Raw genomic sequence first — 20,335 nt, forward strand, 5'->3', positions numbered from 1 at the left:
TTTCACAAATACAGATGCAGACAGCTTGTTACAGGAAGGAAGAGTTAGTGTTGTTCCACTCAATGTTGATGGCTTCAAAGAGTTCATGAGTAGTTGAAAAATGTCTCCCAGTTTGTTTGACTTTAATATGAGACCAAATATTCACTATAGGGTTCAAATCTGGACTCTGACCAGGCCAAAACATGAGCCTGATGGACTTGTTCTCAAGCCAATTCTTGGTTGTCTTTGCAATTTAGGCAGAAGCATAGTTGAAAAATAACATCTGATCATTCCTCTATAGATTACAACTTTTCATTTGTGGGAAGAAAGCCATCCTGCAATATTCTCCTGCACTCCAATGTTTTTTTTGTTTTTTGGTTTTTTTTACAGTGAAGTAGCTCACCAGTACCAGCAGCTAAAAAGGCTTCCCACACAATGACACCTCTTCCTCCATGCTTCACTGTGGTAGAGAAGCATTTATTTTATTTCCCACCAGGTTTTCGAAGACACCGCTCTGCAGCATCACCATGCAACTCGTGTTTCATTGTGATTCATCACTCCACGCACAACTTCCATATTCTGCCAAAAACTTCATTCTGTCCTTGATGTTTTTCTGAGAAAGCAATTTTAAGTACTACATTTGCTTAAGTTTTTCTAATTTCCTGACCAATAAATTGTGGTGAAAGCTTAGTGTTTAGCCATTTTGGGCTTGGTGCCTTGGTCCTTTTTTTTCTTTTTTTGCCCATGAATCTATGTGCCTCCAAACTGCATTGCCAAAATAACAGGTGAAAATGTGAGGGTTTTTTAATGTAGTCGTTTATGTGACAAAAGATATTATCTGTCAAGAGACTTGAAGAAACCTTCCCGGTGGCCACCTTTCCTTTTTTGCCAACAGGTGACTCCTCTTCCTTCCCTCTTAAACCATGGAGAATTAGTTCTTCCTCTACTTTGTACACAACTATACAAGCTGAATTTGTGTAAGAGGTCACACTACGGTTCTGTGTGGCAGTAAAAGACCACTCTTATGTGTGGAAGGGCGGGAAAAGAAACAGAAGGAAGTTTTGTTTAGCAGCAGCTCTCAGAGAGCCAGAGTCCCTGCCTGTAGCCATGTTTGCCAAAGCCCTGTAATATTATTTTTGTCCTCCTGAAATAGGCGTCATGTTGTCCATCATGTTAGGCCTTCACCATGATGAACACTACTCTCCCAGTTTTGAACACGACACAGATGTGGTTTGTTTATTGTTCAGTTCCGTGTGGAGTTTGTTTGGTCTGGTTGTTTTTCCACTTTCAGTGCTTATGGATATGTTCTCTCTCTGTTAATGCAGAAGCATCAGAGGCAAATGTCAAATAAGTTTATGGTACAGCAAATTGTGAAAATTGAACACCTTGTCTTTAGAGTTTCTAAATGGTTATTTGTAAGAGCACAGGTCTCTGATGGGAGACAAAAGCCGCTTTCCGACCGGAGGAACCTTTTCACAGTTCCTAGAACTATTGGCTAAAGTACCCGGATGTCGGCGTGTTCACACCGCAGGAACTAGGAAAATTCTACCTTCATATTAGTAATACTAATATGTATACTAGTAATATTAGTATTAGTCATGCTTGCTAAGGCTATTCAAAACCCCTAACCTTAAACTTTAGTGTGTACCTTACGTGGCTCCATGTGATTAGAATTGGAATTATTCACCCCCAATCACCCGGCAGATCCAAAGACTTCATTGCAACTAATGTCTGGTGCACTGTTTATTTGTTTGCAAACATTAGATACACCATTAGCATAGTGAGATACTATGCTTGTCAGACTGTACAATATACTTGCTAGGTAAGATTTACATTGTAATAATAATATTTAGAGTAATTCTAATGTTAATCGTAATTAACATTAGAGTCTCTGACCCCAAACAGAAATGGTAAGGTCAATCTCAACTTAACTTGAGGATTACATTTTGTGATTTGAGTATTAATATTGAAAGGCATGTATGCGTATGGAAAACATTGGTGTCTGTGAGATAACAAAGCCTCTTTGCTTGGCTACATCAATATGGGTAAATTACATTTACAGATACGTTTTCTTGTGCCCTTTGTAGGAGTGAGAAACGTTATGTGGAGAAATACTGGAAGGAGATACGGGTCGGAGACTTCATTCGTCTGCGCTGCAACGAGATTCTGCCGGCGGACGTTCTTCTGCTCAGCAGCAGCGACCCGGACCGCCTCTGTCACATCGAGACGGCCACACTGGACGGCGAAACCAACCTCAAACAGAGGCAGGTGGTGCGCAGCTTTATCGACCTGGTGAGTGTTAAGGACTGTGGAGTGTTTGCTGTGAAAGTTGAGTAAAGAACTGAATAGAAGCATCCTGGTGTCAAGAACAGTTAATGTGATGCTGTGTGTTTTCAGCTGGTCTGCGTTTGCCCACTGAGATAACTTTAGTCAATTCACACCAAAGTCAAATATTAATTTACCTTGGCACTGCTCAGCCTGTATGTGTTACGTTCTAAGATGTCAATAAGAGAGATCTGAAAACAGTTTGGTAAAAGAAAACCGTGTATCAAAACCTAGTTCACCCCAGAAAATGACCTTAATCTAACAAAAATGTTCATGCTGCTATTGTTTGATGAAACAAAAGGGACAAAAAGTATCTTAAAAGTAGTCAATAAAGCCTGTGCCCTATATATTATAAGTCTTCTAAAATCTTAAGATTTATGTGAGGAGCAGACTGAAATTTTGCAACACGAAGAGGAATTAGGTATGGCTCGATACCACCTTTTTTTTATGTCCGATACCTCACTCACACACACACACACACACACACACACACACACACACACACACACACACACACACACACACACACACACACATATATATTAATGTAACCTGTCAAAATCTAGTCAATAGCTGTTTCCATCCAGTTGTGCTTTTATGCGCAAAATTTGAATATCATGTAAAACATTTGCGATTAAAGCAGTGTTTCATATGTCAGCAAAATATCTTATAAAAATGGAAGTTGCTTCAATTGGGAAAGCCGCTGTGGCACATCATAAATTTAGGAAATGCTATAAACTCTGTCATGTTATCTTGCGTTCAGATGCCTGGTGTTTGGGAACGCAATCATGTGAGAGAGTTCTGGGAGGTCGTTATACCAAAACATTGTGAGGACAGATTTTGGCTCAGACATTTCAGAATGATTAAACCAAGGTTTGAGATGCTGTGCAATGAAATTGGTCTGCTGGTTAGTTCAGTTATCCAATCACATCCATTGTTAAGGCAAAGTCACATCTTGATTTTTAAAAGCTGCATTTACAAATTACTATTTGTGTTAGAACTTAGAAGACAACCTTCTTAAAATCTTTTAAACAATACATTTGTGATAGTACTACATAAATATATGCACTATAAAAAGCATTTATTTTGGAATCTATGCTATAGATTTTAAATAGGACTACAGACATTATAGATACGATTGAACAAATTAATTGGATAATAAATATATTAATTAGGCTATCTTTTATTGCACAAATCTATCATAGTATGAAAGGCTCCAATACAGAGTGGCACAAATGTACCTATGCAAATCCTGAATGCGTGATGATGTGCTTAAAGCAACATGGATTTACGGGCAACCCTCAATCCGCAATGAAAAATTCATAACAGTTGGAGAACAAAAATAATATTGTGTGTGTGTGTGAAACTAAGAGTATTACATCTGTCCAACAGTTTACTGAGTTTTAAATTGCATTTACTGTGTGAATGAGTTGTATTCAGTCCTCTACTCCAGTCCTCTCATCCAACAGCGAGTACCACACCATTCAGAATCACCAATAAACTCCAGCAAAATAGTCTTTTTAAACAAAAGCCCAGGACTTTGTTCAGATTATGCACAATAATGGGAACATTGGAACATCTTGGAGAGAGCTTTACCATGCTGACTTTTGTAACTGAACGCGACATGCTGTTTGAATGCTAAATGGATAATTACATTTACATTACACAAGAGTTTCCATTAACTTAAATTCCAGAAATTACTATATTGTCTGTTCCTTAAATAAAGCAATGTAATGGCTTCCTAAGACTTGTAATATAATGGACAAATTGTGCTTTTGTCTTTTTTTTTTTTTTTTTGGACAGTATCGCATTTTTATCGGTTCTGTCTGACCGATCCAAAAAGTACAGATACCGACTCGAGTATCGGCTGCACCTGAGTACTGTGTATACTGATAATCAGGGGTGCGTTTCCCGAACAACGACGTAACTCGCTGCTTAACTACCATAGTATGACTATGATGCATCGTTGAAGAAATCAACTAGCTAGTCACGACTGTTTCCCGAAACCGTATTGTCGCGAAGTGGTCGTTCAATCACGTTGGTTTATGACGCTAGATGTTTTGCTATAAATTACAGACATGACATCTGAGGACTATTTCTCATTTTTCTCAGTTAATTTGCTTTATTTCCAGATTCAATCATAGGCTCGTTCTTATATAGTAGAGCACGTTCGCACATGTGCACTCTTCAAAAACAGTGCTTTAAATCTCTTGACAAACTAAAAGACGTAAATGACATTTGTATGTATTCTAAATAAAAGACACAGGTTGTACTGAATGTCAGCTTGCTTATTTTGCTCAAGATAAGGATTTATTAAGTCCACATGTCATGCAAACTAGAAACTATGCTTTTAGCCACAGGTCTAGAGCTGTCGTTCCAACTACACAACTTTGCGATGCTGTTTGCGAATGTTTGTTAGAACGTTGGTTTCAGGAAACACTGACTCGTTGAACTATGCTGAGAACGGCGGAACTTGCGAACATAGTTGGCTTACGATGCTTTTGGGAAACGCACCCCAGATTGGTACATCCCTAGGGTGAATAGATGATAACTATCCTTTGATCATTTATAAAACCTTTAACTTAACTTTTATTATTTTGGTGATTTAGTGTTCAGATCCCAACTTGCAAATATGTTTTTCATTTGCAGGACTGTGAGTTTGACCCATCAAAGTACAACAGCATTATTGAATGTGAGAAGCCCAACAATGACCTCAACAGATTTCGTGGATACATGTAAGTCAAATGCATTATTGCTTTTTAAAGGGCATTTACATTATTGCTTAATGTATTGTCCAACCTAATCCTTTGAAGAAAATTGCATTAACGATTTAACCCAACAGTCTTAATGTCAGTGAAACGTCATGTCCATGTGCATGGTCTTTGTTACATATGTGTATTGTGAATTAGTTTAGCCGTAACAATATGTACTCCATTATATTCAATGATTTTCTTATCCATAAGCCAATGGTCTCAAACTCATCTCCTGGATGGCCACTGTCCCGCAGAGTATAGCTCCAACATGTTCCAAAACACCTGCCTGGAAGTTTCTAGTAATCCTGAAGACCTTGATTAGCTAGTTCAGGTGTGTTTAATTAGGATTGGCTCTAAACTCTGTAAGACAGTGGCCCTCCAGGAGCCGAGTTTGAGACCACAAGCCATTTAGATGACTCAGATCTTTCCATTGTTTTGTTTTGCTGGCAGTGATTAAAATTCCATTAGCTCTTGAGATTCAAATAACCAGATGAATGGTTATTTTGTGACCCACATAGATCCAGTTTAATATATTTGTAATGGATAGATGGTGTGTATTTCTCTTACTCCAGCATTATTCGGATGACTTTTCAACCCTGTTATTCTACCCAATTATTCTTCCTCTTACCAGCCGCATTCCCTTTTGGAGAACTGTAGGAATGGGTCACGAAGTCTTTTATTTGTTAGTGTGGTATGAATGGAGGCTATAAATAATGCTGCTGTTGAAGTATGTGAAATGTTTCCACCAGAATGTTTTTTGGTGCGTTTAGATCAGATGCATGCAAAAAATTATATTCTAAGAGTCATTCTACAAAACTGGTGCCATTTGTGACCCTCATTTATATCATATATTGTATTTATTGACTGTAACAACAGTTAATGCCAAATTTTACTAAGCGAGTAAGCGTTAATACAGACAACCTTTCTAAATCTGGTAACTTTTAAGTTTTTTTTATTTATTTGTCTTTCATTATGACAATGCCCTCTCATCAATATGCTTCTAACGTCGTCTTGCTACATCTGTAAATATATACATTTTGATGAGAACAAAAGTTTTTTTTTAGTCTTTCTCTCTATATATACTTGTATATTGTGTTATTAATAAGGCTTAAAGTTGTGTCCCCAGGTTGTGCGTTTAACACTGTTAGTCACATTTTTCCCTTTTTTTTTTTATGTACTATTCGATACTATTCTATATAAAAAAAAAAATACTAAATTGAAGGATACAATCATTGTTTTCAAGAAGTGAGTTATTTAAGGATAAGTTTATCAATTTATCTTATATTGTGTTATGATTTTGAGTAAGGTTAAAATGTCAACCCTGTTTCCATGATATTGGTCAATTACCATAGTAAATAATTGAACATAGATATTTTTAGAAATATCATCGTTCAATTATGAGAAGCCCCTTATAGTTTCATGACTTAAGGCTTGTAACGCCAAATTAAATTGTGAACTTTATCAAACTGGAAAATGCACCCATTTCATAGAATGGTCCATGCATTCCTTGTGTGTTTTCACTTTTTAAAACAGTTTGTTAATCTGGTGTTTAGACTTTCAAGGTGTGGATTAAGATTATTCTCTGTTTATCTTGCAGTCTTAAAGTCTTAAATGATGGCTAAAGCATACAGGTCATAGGCTTAGGATTAGCATGCATAATATATTATACATAGGCAGACTGATGTAGCAGTAGTAAAACAAGAACTGTATCTCCTGTGTTTAGAAGAAAGCCTGCTGCACATGGTATGGTAATGACAGCAGGGCCAAGTGAGTCAGCTGACAGGAACCAGAAGGATTATGACATTTATTTCCCTGGATGATGGAGAACAGATGCTTCTGATGTGCTGCCAGCTTTTTTGTCCAGTTACCACAAAGTGGCTTACCGTAGCAAAAGAGGGAACATGGTGCACGATGGGCGCCAAGGACTGTTCCTTGTTGGAGTGACAGCTTATTGCATTAAGATACAGTATCATCCCAGCTGGTGAATATGTGCAGTGCGATCTAATGAGGTTAATACCTGGAGGGCATAGGCATGTCTGCAACCAAGTTATTTTGAGCCAGTCACCTTAATAGTAAATTCCATTCAACTAATGTGCCCTTTACGTGGAGTCAAAAGTATTATAATTATGAGTTCTGAGCACATGAATGGCCAAGCAAATTTGAATTTGCAAGTGGAAAACTCGTAATTCTAGCTGATACACGAGTTGTGACAATGGAAGGGGCGTGTTGATTTGAAACGTTGTCTTGAACACGTGACATCGAAGTAACAAATACTTGATGGACTCGGATGTATGAGTTTCCCGGGTGCACTTTAAGGCAGCATATTTACTCTAGTGCAGCAGAAAAATAGGTACATAAGCAGATACCCTGAGCTGTGATGTGAAAGTCAGCAGACAGTGAAGAACATTTCAGTCCATTTCATACTTTTAAAAGAGAAAAAAAGAACATTGTTGTCATTTACTCACCTCCCATGTTGTTACAAATCTGTATGACTTTGTTTCTTTTTTCTGTAGAACACAGAAGATATTTTGAAGAATGTATAAACTGTTTCTTTTTTTCATAAAAATGGGCAATGACTTATGGAACAATGGGTTAAATGGACAGTTTTTCAGTTAATTTTGATATATTTTGTGTATTTTTGTTTATATGAATATGTGTGTGTGTTTGTGTGTGTTTTGCAGAAAAAGAAAGTCTTACAGGTTTAGAATGACATGAGAGTAAGTAAATGATGTAATTTTCATTTTTGGGTAAATGCATGCATTTACGAGCCCTCCAAACAATTATGCACTAGTAAAACATCTGCTAGAATATAATGAAATATTTGCAGTTTATATGTTGCTTGCAATATATTTTATTGTGTCAGAATACATAAATTACATTTTGAATGATCTTTAATGCTTCAGCTTTTTGCTGGCATATGATATGATAGTAGTTATGACATCTATCAGAAAGGGCCTAACTAGACCAAAATATTACCCCTTGACTAGCCAAAATTTGACCCCTTGGTGCAGGATAACAAAGAGACCAATGGCCCCGAACTAAGCCAGAACTGTGGTTGACAGCATGGGGCATGTAGACAGCTAATATATCAGGTCTGCCTTTAAACCAGGGCAAAGCTCAAAGATTAATGCACTACTAGGGGATAAAAAAAACTTGCCAGAGGCCTTGTCAGATAATTGACAAAATGAAGAGTTCACAGATGTAATCCTGAATTTAGCAGTGGGATTAGTGCTTGCATTAAAGTTTATTGAGCTCCCACCACAGGTGTTTAGCATTCAGCGCTCATTCAGTGGGAGTTCATTTGCATTTGCTGCCATTTTTATCAGCAAGCTTAGCCCTGGGACCTCTTGAACCTTTTCCCGGTGTTGGAATCACGCGCTTTCGGATCTGAGGTCTCGTTGGATTTAAGATTTCAATCCTCGCCTGCTCGCCACTCGTCCTCTCATTTATCCTGAGAATCTTTTCACTTTGCTCAGTTCTTCTATGACGCGGCTTTGGGGTTTTACAAAAAAGTGCTGCATTGACTGAACGCGGGATCCAGATGGCCTCAGGGCTTTACCTGTGTGCAGAGCCATTTTAGTGAGGTCATGGCTTTATCATTGATTTTGTGCTGAGAAAGAGGGATCCTGGGGGAAACCCTGTGGACTGTCAAGGATGATGGATCGATGTGGTCAACATCAAGGGACGCAGAATTATGTGGATATCCCATGGCAATATCCACAACATATGGTTATAAAGGCCAGTGTTCTTAGCTTCCAGTTGTAAAATTCTAGCAAATGAGGACCGAGGAATTCAGATTGGAACTAGATTATGTATAATGCTCACTGATATGTTGTATTATAAGTGTGACGAATGAGCCTGTGTGATGTGTATGACAGAATCCATCGCAGTGGGAGGAGAGACGGGCTATACAAAGACAATCTGCTGCTTAGGGGCTGTACCATCCGCAATACAGAGGAGGCTGTAGGAATCGTCATCTATGCAGGTACGCTGCCTTCTATCCAAACCAGGACTGGAAACGTCCACTACTAATTTCCACCACATCTCAAATTATGAGTTGTGTTTAACAGCTCTCCTTTGTCCAACTAAGTTGATTTTATTGCTATCCCAAAAAATGAATATTTCCACACACTGCGTAACCGACAAATTATGCAGTTTTATTGGAAATGATGTGCAATTTAAATATTTTGTCCAAAAGTGATATTTACATTGATTTTCTTTATTTTCTTCACGTCATGTTATTCACTGAAAAAAAAAAAAAAATGTTTTGATGAAACTTTATTAGTAGTAAAAATGATTGATTGTGAAGGAAATCTGTGTAAATAGTGTTAAATGGTAAGATATAATGAAATGGGTCATGATTATCATTAATATCTATTAGGTTTTTTTTAATTTTTTTTTATTATTTTTATCTTGGATTTTGGTATTTTAATATTTAAATTTTTTCATTTTGTGTCATTTTTTTTAATGTGTGACAAGAATACAACAAAATCTTTGCATATGGCATTTAAAATGAATCAAAAATAATGAAAGTTGTGGTAAATGTCTGCTATTAAGTCCATTAAAAGAACAACTTTGTTCAAATGTGCATTTTACTGTTTCCTGTAATTTCATGTGTACATACAAATGCCAGAATTGTTAAATGATAGGTCATCTGACTGCTACAGCTCATATTATGTTTACAGCATTTATTATTATTTTTTTACTATTCTCAGGTCATGAGACAAAAGCAATGCTGAACAACAACGGCCCTCGTTATAAACGCAGCAAACTTGAGCGCCAGATGAACGTAGACGTATTCTGGTGTGTCATTATCCTCCTTGTCATGTGCCTCTTTTCCGCCATTGGTATGTAACACTTTGCATCAATAGTTTTTTCTAGAAAATATAGTATTGTAAGATATTAATGATTTCATGTCTGAGATTTTTGAAGTTGTGTGTGTTTGTCGGCTATTTTAAAGGTGGCTCATCCCATCAGAACCCTCACCAACTATCTGTATAATATTACTGTACTGTTAGTTACTGTTTTGAGTCTTACTGTTACATCATGTGAAGCTGCCAGATTCATTTATCATGAATAATCTTTTGCTTCCATCAAGTCCCAAATAAAAACAAAAACATTTTTAAACAAGATGAAGTATTCAGTTAAGCATGTGGTAATGTCTATTTTGGGACAATCTTGTTATTTAATATATAAACCTTTTTGTAACCGCAAGCAAAATTTGTAGACACTCCAAACCCGTAAGACTTTCATTCATCTTAACAAAATCTTACTTTCCTGTCCCTCCGTTGACAGCTACGCTACTGACACTTTGACGCTTCATAAAGTTCATGAAGAGATCGTAAAACTAATCCATATGAATTGAGCAGTTTAGTCCAAAATTTCTGAAGAGCCTTGATCACTTTATATGATTAATGGATTTAATTTAGGATTTTATTCACATTTAAACATTGATCAGCGAACATAAACAGAAGCTTGAAGTATGAGAATAAACCACATTGGTTCTTGCGGAAACTCAAACGTGCTGTGTAACACGAGAATGAACCTCATCGGTTTTTGTGAAAGTTCAGACGTGCTGCTAACACGAGAATGAACCTCATCAGTTCTTGTGGAAGCTCAGACGTGCTGTGTAACACGAGAACGAACCTCATTGGTTCTCGCACGTCAAGCGAACCTGCTTGAGCTTCCGTTTACCAGATCTTATGTGTGAGTTGATGAATGTTTAAATGTGAATAAAAGCCTAAATTCAATCTGTTCATCATATAAAGTGATTGTCACTTCAGAAAATTTGGACTAAACCGCTCAATTCATGTGGATTAGTTTTACAATCTCTTCATGAACTTTTTGAAGAATCAAAGTGTCAGTTGCGTAGCTGTCAAAGGAAGGACAGAAAGGTCTCCGATTTCATCACGTTCATCTTCAGAACACAAATGAAGATCTTTTTAAGTCTTAGGGGTTTGGAACGACATGAGGGTGAGTAATTAACGACAGAATTGTATTTTGCAATGCCTGTTACCATGAGAAAAATACTACAGCAGTTGATGAATGTATCTGATTTGAGGAAGCGTTGGAGAGGAAGTAGTGGTTTAACTGTTTTGGTTTCCTTAAACATTTTTAGATTGCTTTAACATCTTCAGTGTCTCTTGAATGACAATACCCATGATTCCATTTTACCTGCTTTATATAGTCAAGTGTTTGTCTCTCAAACTCTCTTTAGGTCATGGCCTGTGGATGTTTCAGTACGGAGATAAGAGGCCCGTCTTTGACGTCCTGAGCCCAGAAGGAACAGACTTATCTCCAGTGGTCTCAGCCATTTATCTCTTCCTGACCATGATTATAGTATTCCAGGTGAATAGCAAGTGGTGTGAGAATATTACAATGTGCTTCAGTTTCTCTTATGTAGAACAATTCCAAATTCCATTTGAAGAAACCATTTGATTAAACAATGCCACAATTAAAATTTTGGAATTAACTGATCCTTAAATTCCTGTCTTATTGTAGGCTCATTGGTAGTTGAAATGATAACGCTATGAATCTACACCAAACCTCTCTGTTTCTCTTTCCCTCTGATGCAGGTCCTGATCCCAATCTCACTCTTTGTTTCCATTGAAATAGTGAAGATATGCCAGGTATACTTTATCCATCAGGACATGGAGCTGTATGATGAGGAAACAGACACTCACCTCCAGTGCAGGGCGCTGAACATCACAGAAGACCTGGGCCAGATGCAGTACATCTTTTCTGATAAGACCGGCACACTCACAGAAAACAAGATGGTGTTTCGCCGTTGTACTGTGGCAGGAGTCGAGTACTCGCATGATGCCAATGGTTAGGGTCATCAGTGTCTTCTGTGCCCAACACAAGGGCTATTATTGTTCTGTGGACACAACATTAATTCTCTGTTAATGAGCAATATGTAGTATAAATAATAATGCTGTCAATCAATGTAGAATGTAACATTTTAACCAAATGAATTACATGAAACTGATTTACGTATTTAATCACATTAATTGCAATTAATGGCACATATCAAAAATCCCCCAAAATGAAGATTCACAGACTGTAGATGATTTATTTTTTAAATATAAAAAATATATACTTTTATTCAAAAAGGATGATTTAAATTGCTCAAAAGTGACAGTTAAGCCGTTTATAAAGTTACAAAAGTTTTCTCTTCCAAATAAATGTTGTTGTTGTTTTTTTTACTTTCGAATTGTCAAAAAGTCCTGGGAAAAAAATGCATCATGGTTTCCACAAACCATTTTAAAAGCATTAAAAACTTAAAACTTAAAAAACATAAATACTATATCTTAGCTTGGGCTTCTAAATTAACATGCAACCGAATGTATTGGTGGTTCACTCCCTCTACAGCCTGTGCCCCAAATAGACCGTTCAAATACAGAATTAGTATGAAGAAATGCCTTAGGTCTTCATGAAGCCCTAAAGTTAAGTTTCAAACAGTCTAACAAAGTGTCTTTCCCACAGCGAGGAGGCTTGCTATGTACCAGGAGTTGGATTCAGAAGAGGAGGACTGTACATCTCATGGTGGAACTCTCCCACGGCGGGACAGCGTCACCAGTCACCAGAGCGGAAAAGTGGTGTTGCGATCCCAGAGCACCAAATCTCACCGTCGCACAGGGAGCAGAGCCGAAGCCAAACGGGCCAGCATTCTGTCCAAACACACTGCCTTCAGTAGTCCTATGGTTAGCAAGTGCTTCCATTCCACATTAAGCTGTTCATGTATCGCTCAGTAACCCAATGCTTACAAATTGTTCCATTTTATTTGATCCGTTTGACAGGAGAAGGACATCACTCCAGATCCCCAGCTCATGGATAAGGTCAATGAGTGTAGCAGTCAAATGGAGTTCATGCGTTTTCACAGTCAGCCCCTGAACCAGATCCCCCCTGACCAGTGTGACATCTTCGACTTTTTCATCGCCCTCACTATCTGCAACACTGTTGTTGTGTCCTCACCCAATCAACCCAGACAGAAGGTAAGCAAACAGTAGGGATGTGCACAGCAGCTGATTCCATTTTCATAATGATCAATGTAATCTTCACTGCGTGCATTTAGTAAATCCTGTCAGTAGTTTTCTTTTTATGCCAAAAGAGGGTTAGCTGTTAGTAAATCTGGCCCTAAATTTGCACAAAAAAATCCAAGTCAACTAGCAGCAGCAGTATCAATTAATCGACTAGTTTTGCACATCTCTAGCAGACAGACCACTAGGAATTAGCTGGAACTGACATTCACAGCGTATTTTACCTCAGAACTGACTGTGAGTGTGGTGTTTTGGCTGCAGTGAACTTCCTGTGGTTTTCTGCAGGATGTAGAGCAGGAGCAACTTCCTGTTTCTGTGTTGAAGATGCATGGCCTATCCTTCATTGTGTAATCTTTACCCTCTGTGAATTTATGGCATGTGTTTTCCCCAAAACCCATCCTGTCTGTTGCCATCTGCATACTTCTTATAAGTGTGTGTTTGTAAGTTCAGTTTGATGCTGCAATCAAAGACTTATCCTCCCTTCATGACACAAATCTGAGCTTAAACTGAGTGATTTGCATTTAGTTTAATGAAATTGATGCCTGATAAACTGCTTAAAGTTCTGCTGTAATTCATCCTTCTCTATTAACATGCAGTTGGGAAACTAAATTTAAAAAAATTATCTCCTTTCAGTGGAAGCCTTTGTCCATGTAGTAACAAACCAAGTAACATCCAAAGATGTCACTTCTTGAGTCTCTCCATTTTTGTCTGACTCCGGTTTGAACATAAAAGGCTAAAAGTTTTTGAAATTTTCAGGACACAAGCTGTTGTAGCTCTGCTCCCTGTGCGGGAGCAGCAGCTCATTTGCATTTAAAGGGACAGACACAAAAACGGTGCTAAAACTTCAAATACACACTCTGGGGACAACAGAGACTTATTTTACATCTTGTGAAAAGGGCATTATACCACCCCTTTAAACAACTGAATTCATGTTAAGTATGCTTAAGTATTTAAATATTTCTTGTGGTTACCATATGTGCGATTTAAAAAAACATTTGCCTTGTCTTCTATTATGGAATGAATCTTCCCAGTTTGGCTGCCATATTACAAAAACAACTGTTGCATGACTTTTTAAAGTTATTCAATCATGCACAAATATTTAAGGAGTTTTATTTTGAAAATATTTCTTTGGATCTTATCAAGGTGCGTCGCTTCGAGTTGAAGTCTCCAGTGAAGACCATCGAGGACTTCATCAAGCGCTTCACTCCAAGCCGCCTGACCTCTGGCTCCAACAGCAGCAGCTCCTCCAGTCTGACCACCAACCGCTCGTCCTCCCATAAAGTGGGCTGCAGCATGCTGTCCTCCCCTTCGGCCGAGAGCACGCTCACCAAGCTGAACGAGGAGAAGCGTCCTGAGCATGACCTGCAGCATGCCTTTAGCCCCGTCCCACCCAACTTTGATAAAACAAAAGCTTTGGCTCAAGATGAATGCGAGCTCAGATATGAGGCGGAGTCACCGGACGAAGCAGCTCTGGTTTATGCAGCCCGGGCCTATAAGTGTGCTCTCGTTGGACGTTTACCAGATCAAGTGACCGTGGAACTTCCCCACTTGGGCAAGCTAAGCTTCGAGCTTCTGCACACACTGGGGTTTGACTCTACAAGAAAGAGGATGTCAGTGGTGGTAAAACACCCGCTGACTGAGCAAATTACTGTCTACACCAAGGGTGCTGATTCAGTCATCATGGATTTGATCAGACCAGCTACAGGTATGCTAGCATTGATGTGCACACTGTTCCCACACCTTTTCTAGGGTTTAAAATTTGGGCTGCTCCATTCTGGTGCATTGAAGTGTATGTTTAAAATATAAAATAGTGACACGGTCCAGCTTGAGTCATGTCCCAATCCCAATGCCCCAAAAAAAAAATATATATATATATATATGTATGTATATAATTATTATTTTTATGTGCTTACCTAGGATGCATTTATTTGATAAAAAATGTATAGTATTACACAATATTCATACATAATATTTATAATTAAAAATAACATTTCTATTTTCATATTTCAAAAAAATTCAGCATCCATTCTCTAGTCTTCAGATAACATGATTCTTTAGAAATCTTTCTAATATGCTAATTTGGTGCTCAAGAAACAGTTCTTATTTTTATCAATGTAGAAAACAGTTGTGCTGCTTAAAGGGTTAGTTCACCCTAAAATGAAGTCATCATTTACTCTCCCTGGTGTTGTTCTAATGCCATAAGCCCTTCTTTCTTTTTCAGACCACATAAGGAGAATAAAAAATAAAAAATGTCCCGCCTGCGCTTGTCCATATAATGGCAGTGAATAGCGACCAGCATCAAGCTTTTTATGAAAAGACACAAAAAGTATTACAGAATGATCTCATGCGATATGTGTCGTATATTCCAAGATTTCTGGGGGTATACGATAGGTTTTGTTGAAATGAAATGCATTATTTAATGAAAATCCTGACCTTGGCCGTTGGTCTTGCATTACATTTACATTTACATTTACATTTTTATTTACATTTATTCATTTAGCAGACACTTTTATCCAAAGCGACTTACAAATTAAAACAATAGAAGCCGTTAAACCAACAATATGACAACAATAATGACAACAATATGCAAGTGCTATGACCCTTCCCAGTTTAATCTAATGCAGTACGTGTACCGTTTTAATAAATATAAAAGATAATTGAAGATAAAGTGTTAGTATTAATGGATCAAGTGTTGCTGTTTTTTTAAACGTCTTCTGTGCTCGACTGCGCGTTCGTGCATTTTTTTTTTTTTTTTTTTTTTTTTTTAGGATTCTAATTTGTATAGAATAACAATGTTAAAGTTCACTGTCACTTTTAATCAATTTAATGTTGCTAAGTAAATTGTTTTATTTTATTATTGTTTTTAAACAAACTTGTGTATATAACCACCTTGATGGTGCATTATTTTTCATTAATTCAACGGCCCGTTGTCAATTATTGCTTTTTTACAACCCAGTCATCACAACATAAACTCATAACATCTTACAGAAAAAAGATTCATCTTATTGAAAGTTGGAAGCTACAGTTCTGATATTGATTCCCATTCATCTCTAAAAGACACTTTCCATAAATTTCACCAGCTATAATTTCAACTGTCTGTAACTTAAGAATTATTCATTTTATTTATTAATGGCTCTTCTCTTTTATATTTGGAATTCATATTAACAAACGTTTGGCATGCTGTCAAACCTTCCCCCCATATGAAATGAATCAAATATTCTGGGTTAGTTTATTTTGATGTTCAGTGTTGATTATGCTTTAGAACGCTTGTTGATCGTATTAAAGTTTTAATGAAGTCTGTGTTTTCTTTTCCATGTCCCAGTTAGACAGTGCATGAGGCCTATTCCAGCAGAATTAATGAATGACGGCTCACGGCCAAATGGCCGAAAGTCATCTGATTTCTTCAGAACATTAAATGGATACTTTTTTCTTTTCCAAGAAATTAAAAGAGAGCTGGCAACCATATACTAAGAGCAGACAGTGAGACAGTGTGATTTGTTTTTTCAGGATATGTTTGGAATTTGTCATGTCTTTGGAGTGCTTAAAGTGGCCCCTGGATTTTGATTTACACAGTTGATCAATGCTGATAGACATTTAATTCCCAACATAGTAAGGTCACGTCCCCGTCGTCCCCTTCACCCAAACATCTGCTGGATGGCTTCCAGTTTGTTCCTCGCTCTTGATGTAGCCAAGGGTTTTAGTGGTAATAAACTATCCTAATGGCATAGGTAGACTGGCTTGTTAGTATTCCAGGCACGATAACCGACTCAGTGGCAGTTTTCTCTAATGCTGTGGACAAAAATGACCGAACAGAAGTACTACATACATAGCCCTGTGCTTTATATCTAAATGTCAATGCGTGTGCCTAAAAAAAAAAGAGATAAAACTATGGCTTAGAATAGGTCACAAGCAGTCTAGTTGCTCAACTTTTTTGAGGAAAGAGCAGAATAAACCAGAGAACATGTGGTTTTTTTTGTTTTTTTTACTGGTAATGCTAAATTACAAAAGCAAACAATTTATTGCTCATTTTGTAAAAAAAAAAAAAAAAAAAAAAAAAAGCACTTACATTTGTCAATATGGCAGTTCCAGAAGGCTAAAAAGCAGAAATAGGATGTTAATGTTTTTGTAAAATATATAATATAAATTCATGCTTAATTTTTTTTTTAAATATATTTTGGTAATATTTTTCAAATTGTCAGACAATTCGGGCTTCTAGACGGACAAATTTCTGGTTATTCGTCGCCGACTGCAGAAAATCATATTATTTTGTCTTGTTTTATAGTAAAAATATCTAAGTACACTTAAATCAAGATGAATTTACTTGGAGCAACACTGCAAAGATATTAAGTCTATTTCAACTTTTTCAGCACTGACAGATTTTGCCCCGTTTAATTTGCTTATACTTAAAACGAGTGATAAAAATCTTCTTGTGAATTGAGACAAAATATTTATTCAAGCTGCAGTCTATAAATAGTTTTAATAAAACAGTGCTGCTTCTCAAGTAAATGTATCGTTTCAAGGATATTTAACTCAAGCCGTGTCTCAGACAGCGCGTGAATACTGAATTGAGCTCTTTCTTCACCTCGTCTTGTGATTTGAAAAGACAAATTCACACAAAGTATCCTAGTAAACCTAATCAGTTGTGTCTTAAGTGAATGCAAATAGTTTAGTAGAAAATAGTAGAAAGAAAACGCATGTCTGTATTGGATCTGTGCAGGTCTTAAAGTTACAACAGCCTAATAATCCTGCTGCTGTCTGTGTTGATAAAACTACAAAAGATAAAGAGTCTGAATAATTTTTTTTAGGTTTAGTGCATTGAAAATTGAGATTGTGCTGACTTTTTCCAACTATATGGACCATAAGTATTTCTACTCCAAGTAGTGGAGTTTCCTCTCATTTGCTCTTTCTTACATGTTTAGTTGGCAGTCTAGAAATGTGTTTAGAGACCTAGGTTTATTAGTGTCTAGCCTATGTGGGGTTAGTTAGCATGAGACTGCAAACACACACCCAGACTGTGCCTCAATACAGACTGTGGATTATTTCATGCACATAGAGACACACATGCTCAGTATATTTTCCTGTACTTTAGAATCCAGAACCACTGTTCACCTCTGGGTGTTGGCTTCCAATTAGCACAGTGGACCAACTGAAGGTACAATAGCTTCTTTCAGAAGCAGTGGGATATTTGCCATGCTTGTCTAATGACACAATGTGTAAAAACAGACTACAGATCCCAGCTTGAGCCACACAGCTTTCAGTGATTTGACCAGTAAATTGTTATAACTTCATTGACATAAAGCAGTTTTGACCGTGCAATCATAAAGATTTGGAAGAATCAAACAGTACCTGTGTGTTTCCAGTCATTATGTAACATGTTAATATGAAGCACAAGACAAATGTTTCTGAATGTTTGGAAAGAACACCATGTTTTGCTGTGGGAATGGCAGTAATTTCCGTCTTTCAGTAATTCGACACTGGTGCGTAATTTTTATTTTAGTGAGTAACAGTCTCTCTGGTTACATTTCCAGACTAAAGCTGTTAGTTATTATACAATCCATTATGACAGCCAGGTCTAGGACTTCTGTGGTGTTGTTGTGTATTTTTTGGTGGTATTTAGTTTTTGGTGGTGTTCTTGTTTTGTTTTTCGATTTTGGTGTCCTGGTTTGCGTTTAGTTTTTGGTGTCTTGTTTTGTTTCGTTTTTTCTGTCGTTTAGTTTTCTAGTTTTTGTTGTTTTTAGTTTGTTTATTTTTTGGTATGTCGGTTTCAGGTTTTGGTGTAGTTTTGTTCTATTTTGTTTAGGTTTTACTGTGTTTAGTTTTTCGTCTGGTTTTGTTTTTCGTTTAGGTTTTGGTGTCTTGTTTTTGTTTGTTTTTGGTGTTTTTTGTTTAATTGATGGCGTTTTGTTTTTTAGGTAAGCTTTAAAGGCAAATATATTATTATTGATGTTGTTGTGTTTTTATGGGGGGTTTTTTAGGTGAAAATTTTATTTTTTGTTTTTGTTTGTTGAATAAAAATGCTTTCTCCTATCCTAGTTGAATGTGTACTAAGCCATTCATAGGTTGACTTACCAAAGGAATAGTATGGTGGTTTTGTGGAGCTTACAACATTCTCTATTTAGACAGTCCCAGTATGTCAACTTCTGCCACAACTTTTCAACAATAAGACTGTAGGAGTGTTTGGGGAAACATGCTGTCATTAATGGTGCATGGGAAGCACCACTTACTTTTGCTCATACTAAAGTATTAAACTTGGTGTCATAGGTTCTCCCACACTCTGTGTGCTGTTGACATGAATGATACCGCTCCATTTGTGTTACTAGTTTAAAATTGCACACTTCGCCTTTTAATACTGTTGCTTAATTTGATGACATCGATACCGTTTTCATTTTCACTCTTTGGATGGTCATGTAAGGGCATGATATGGGGATTTAGTTTATCTATAGAATTATTAAGAGCATGTAATACCTGAGTCAATGCATCAGTCTCTGGAAAAACAGGTCCAGTCGTCCCACAGTTGCAGGGGTGGTGATGAATCATTCTGTGAAAATGTGAGGTTTGGCACCCTCACCCCCTCATCTTGGCTGACTGTCCTCCATGTTGGGAAGTGATCATCCCGAACAGTTTGTTCTGCTCTTCCTGCCAGGAAGCAATGCACTGAGCAATATCGCAGGAGCGATAAACCTCAGAATGCAGAGTTATCCAGTCAACCTGTCAAAACACTTGTTGAGGAAGCCAATGGCAACAAAGAGAACCAACCTTAAAGAGGCTGAAGTGATTAGTTTAGGCTGTCTGCTTACATTGTGTTTTTCTGATGAATTGCCTAATTCTCTTGTTGTTGTTTGTTTTTGTTTTGCAGATGATTGCAAAGGAAAGCGACAAAGGAAAATCTTGTATAAAACTCAAAACTACTTAAATCTTTATGCTGCAGATGGCCTCAGAACGCTTTGTATTGCCAAAAAGGTAACAATGACTTTCATTAATAATTAGATAATAATATTGTAAGGGCTGTCATTTTTATGTTTAAATTTAGAACAATTAATTATATACAAAACAAACACAAAAAAGCAATGCATTTGATGTAAATAGTAAGACGTGATGCATTGGGCAAAGAATATAATATATGGTAATATATACACTTACACAAATAAAGTTTTTAAATTTACTGAATTACATTAATTTGGGTTATATTGATGTGCATTTAATTTGATTTAATTTATCAACATATCATTCAAATAAAAT

The 20,335-nt window shown here is 37.0% G+C and overlaps 1 protein-coding gene across 1 annotated transcript in view; it reads left to right on the forward strand.

The window, feature by feature from the left end:
• Window positions 1–20,335, forward strand: part of atp10a (ATPase phospholipid transporting 10A) — a 53,700-nt gene that overhangs the window by 10,794 nt on the left and 22,571 nt on the right. Inside the window, exons 2-11 of the mRNA XM_084424865.1 lie at window positions 2,067–2,271; window positions 4,954–5,039; window positions 8,936–9,042; window positions 9,773–9,904; window positions 11,275–11,405; window positions 11,633–11,885; window positions 12,543–12,760; window positions 12,857–13,051; window positions 14,240–14,801; window positions 19,953–20,056. Coding sequence (XP_084280991.1) covers window positions 2,067–2,271; window positions 4,954–5,039; window positions 8,936–9,042; window positions 9,773–9,904; window positions 11,275–11,405; window positions 11,633–11,885; window positions 12,543–12,760; window positions 12,857–13,051; window positions 14,240–14,801; window positions 19,953–20,056 — 1,993 coding nt within the window. The remainder of the gene's footprint in view (window positions 1–2,066; window positions 2,272–4,953; window positions 5,040–8,935; window positions 9,043–9,772; window positions 9,905–11,274; window positions 11,406–11,632; window positions 11,886–12,542; window positions 12,761–12,856; window positions 13,052–14,239; window positions 14,802–19,952; window positions 20,057–20,335) is intronic.

Source organism: Rutilus rutilus (genome assembly GCF_951802725.1).
Source record: "Rutilus rutilus genome assembly, chromosome: 12".
NCBI lineage: Eukaryota > Metazoa > Chordata > Actinopteri > Cypriniformes > Leuciscidae > Rutilus > Rutilus rutilus.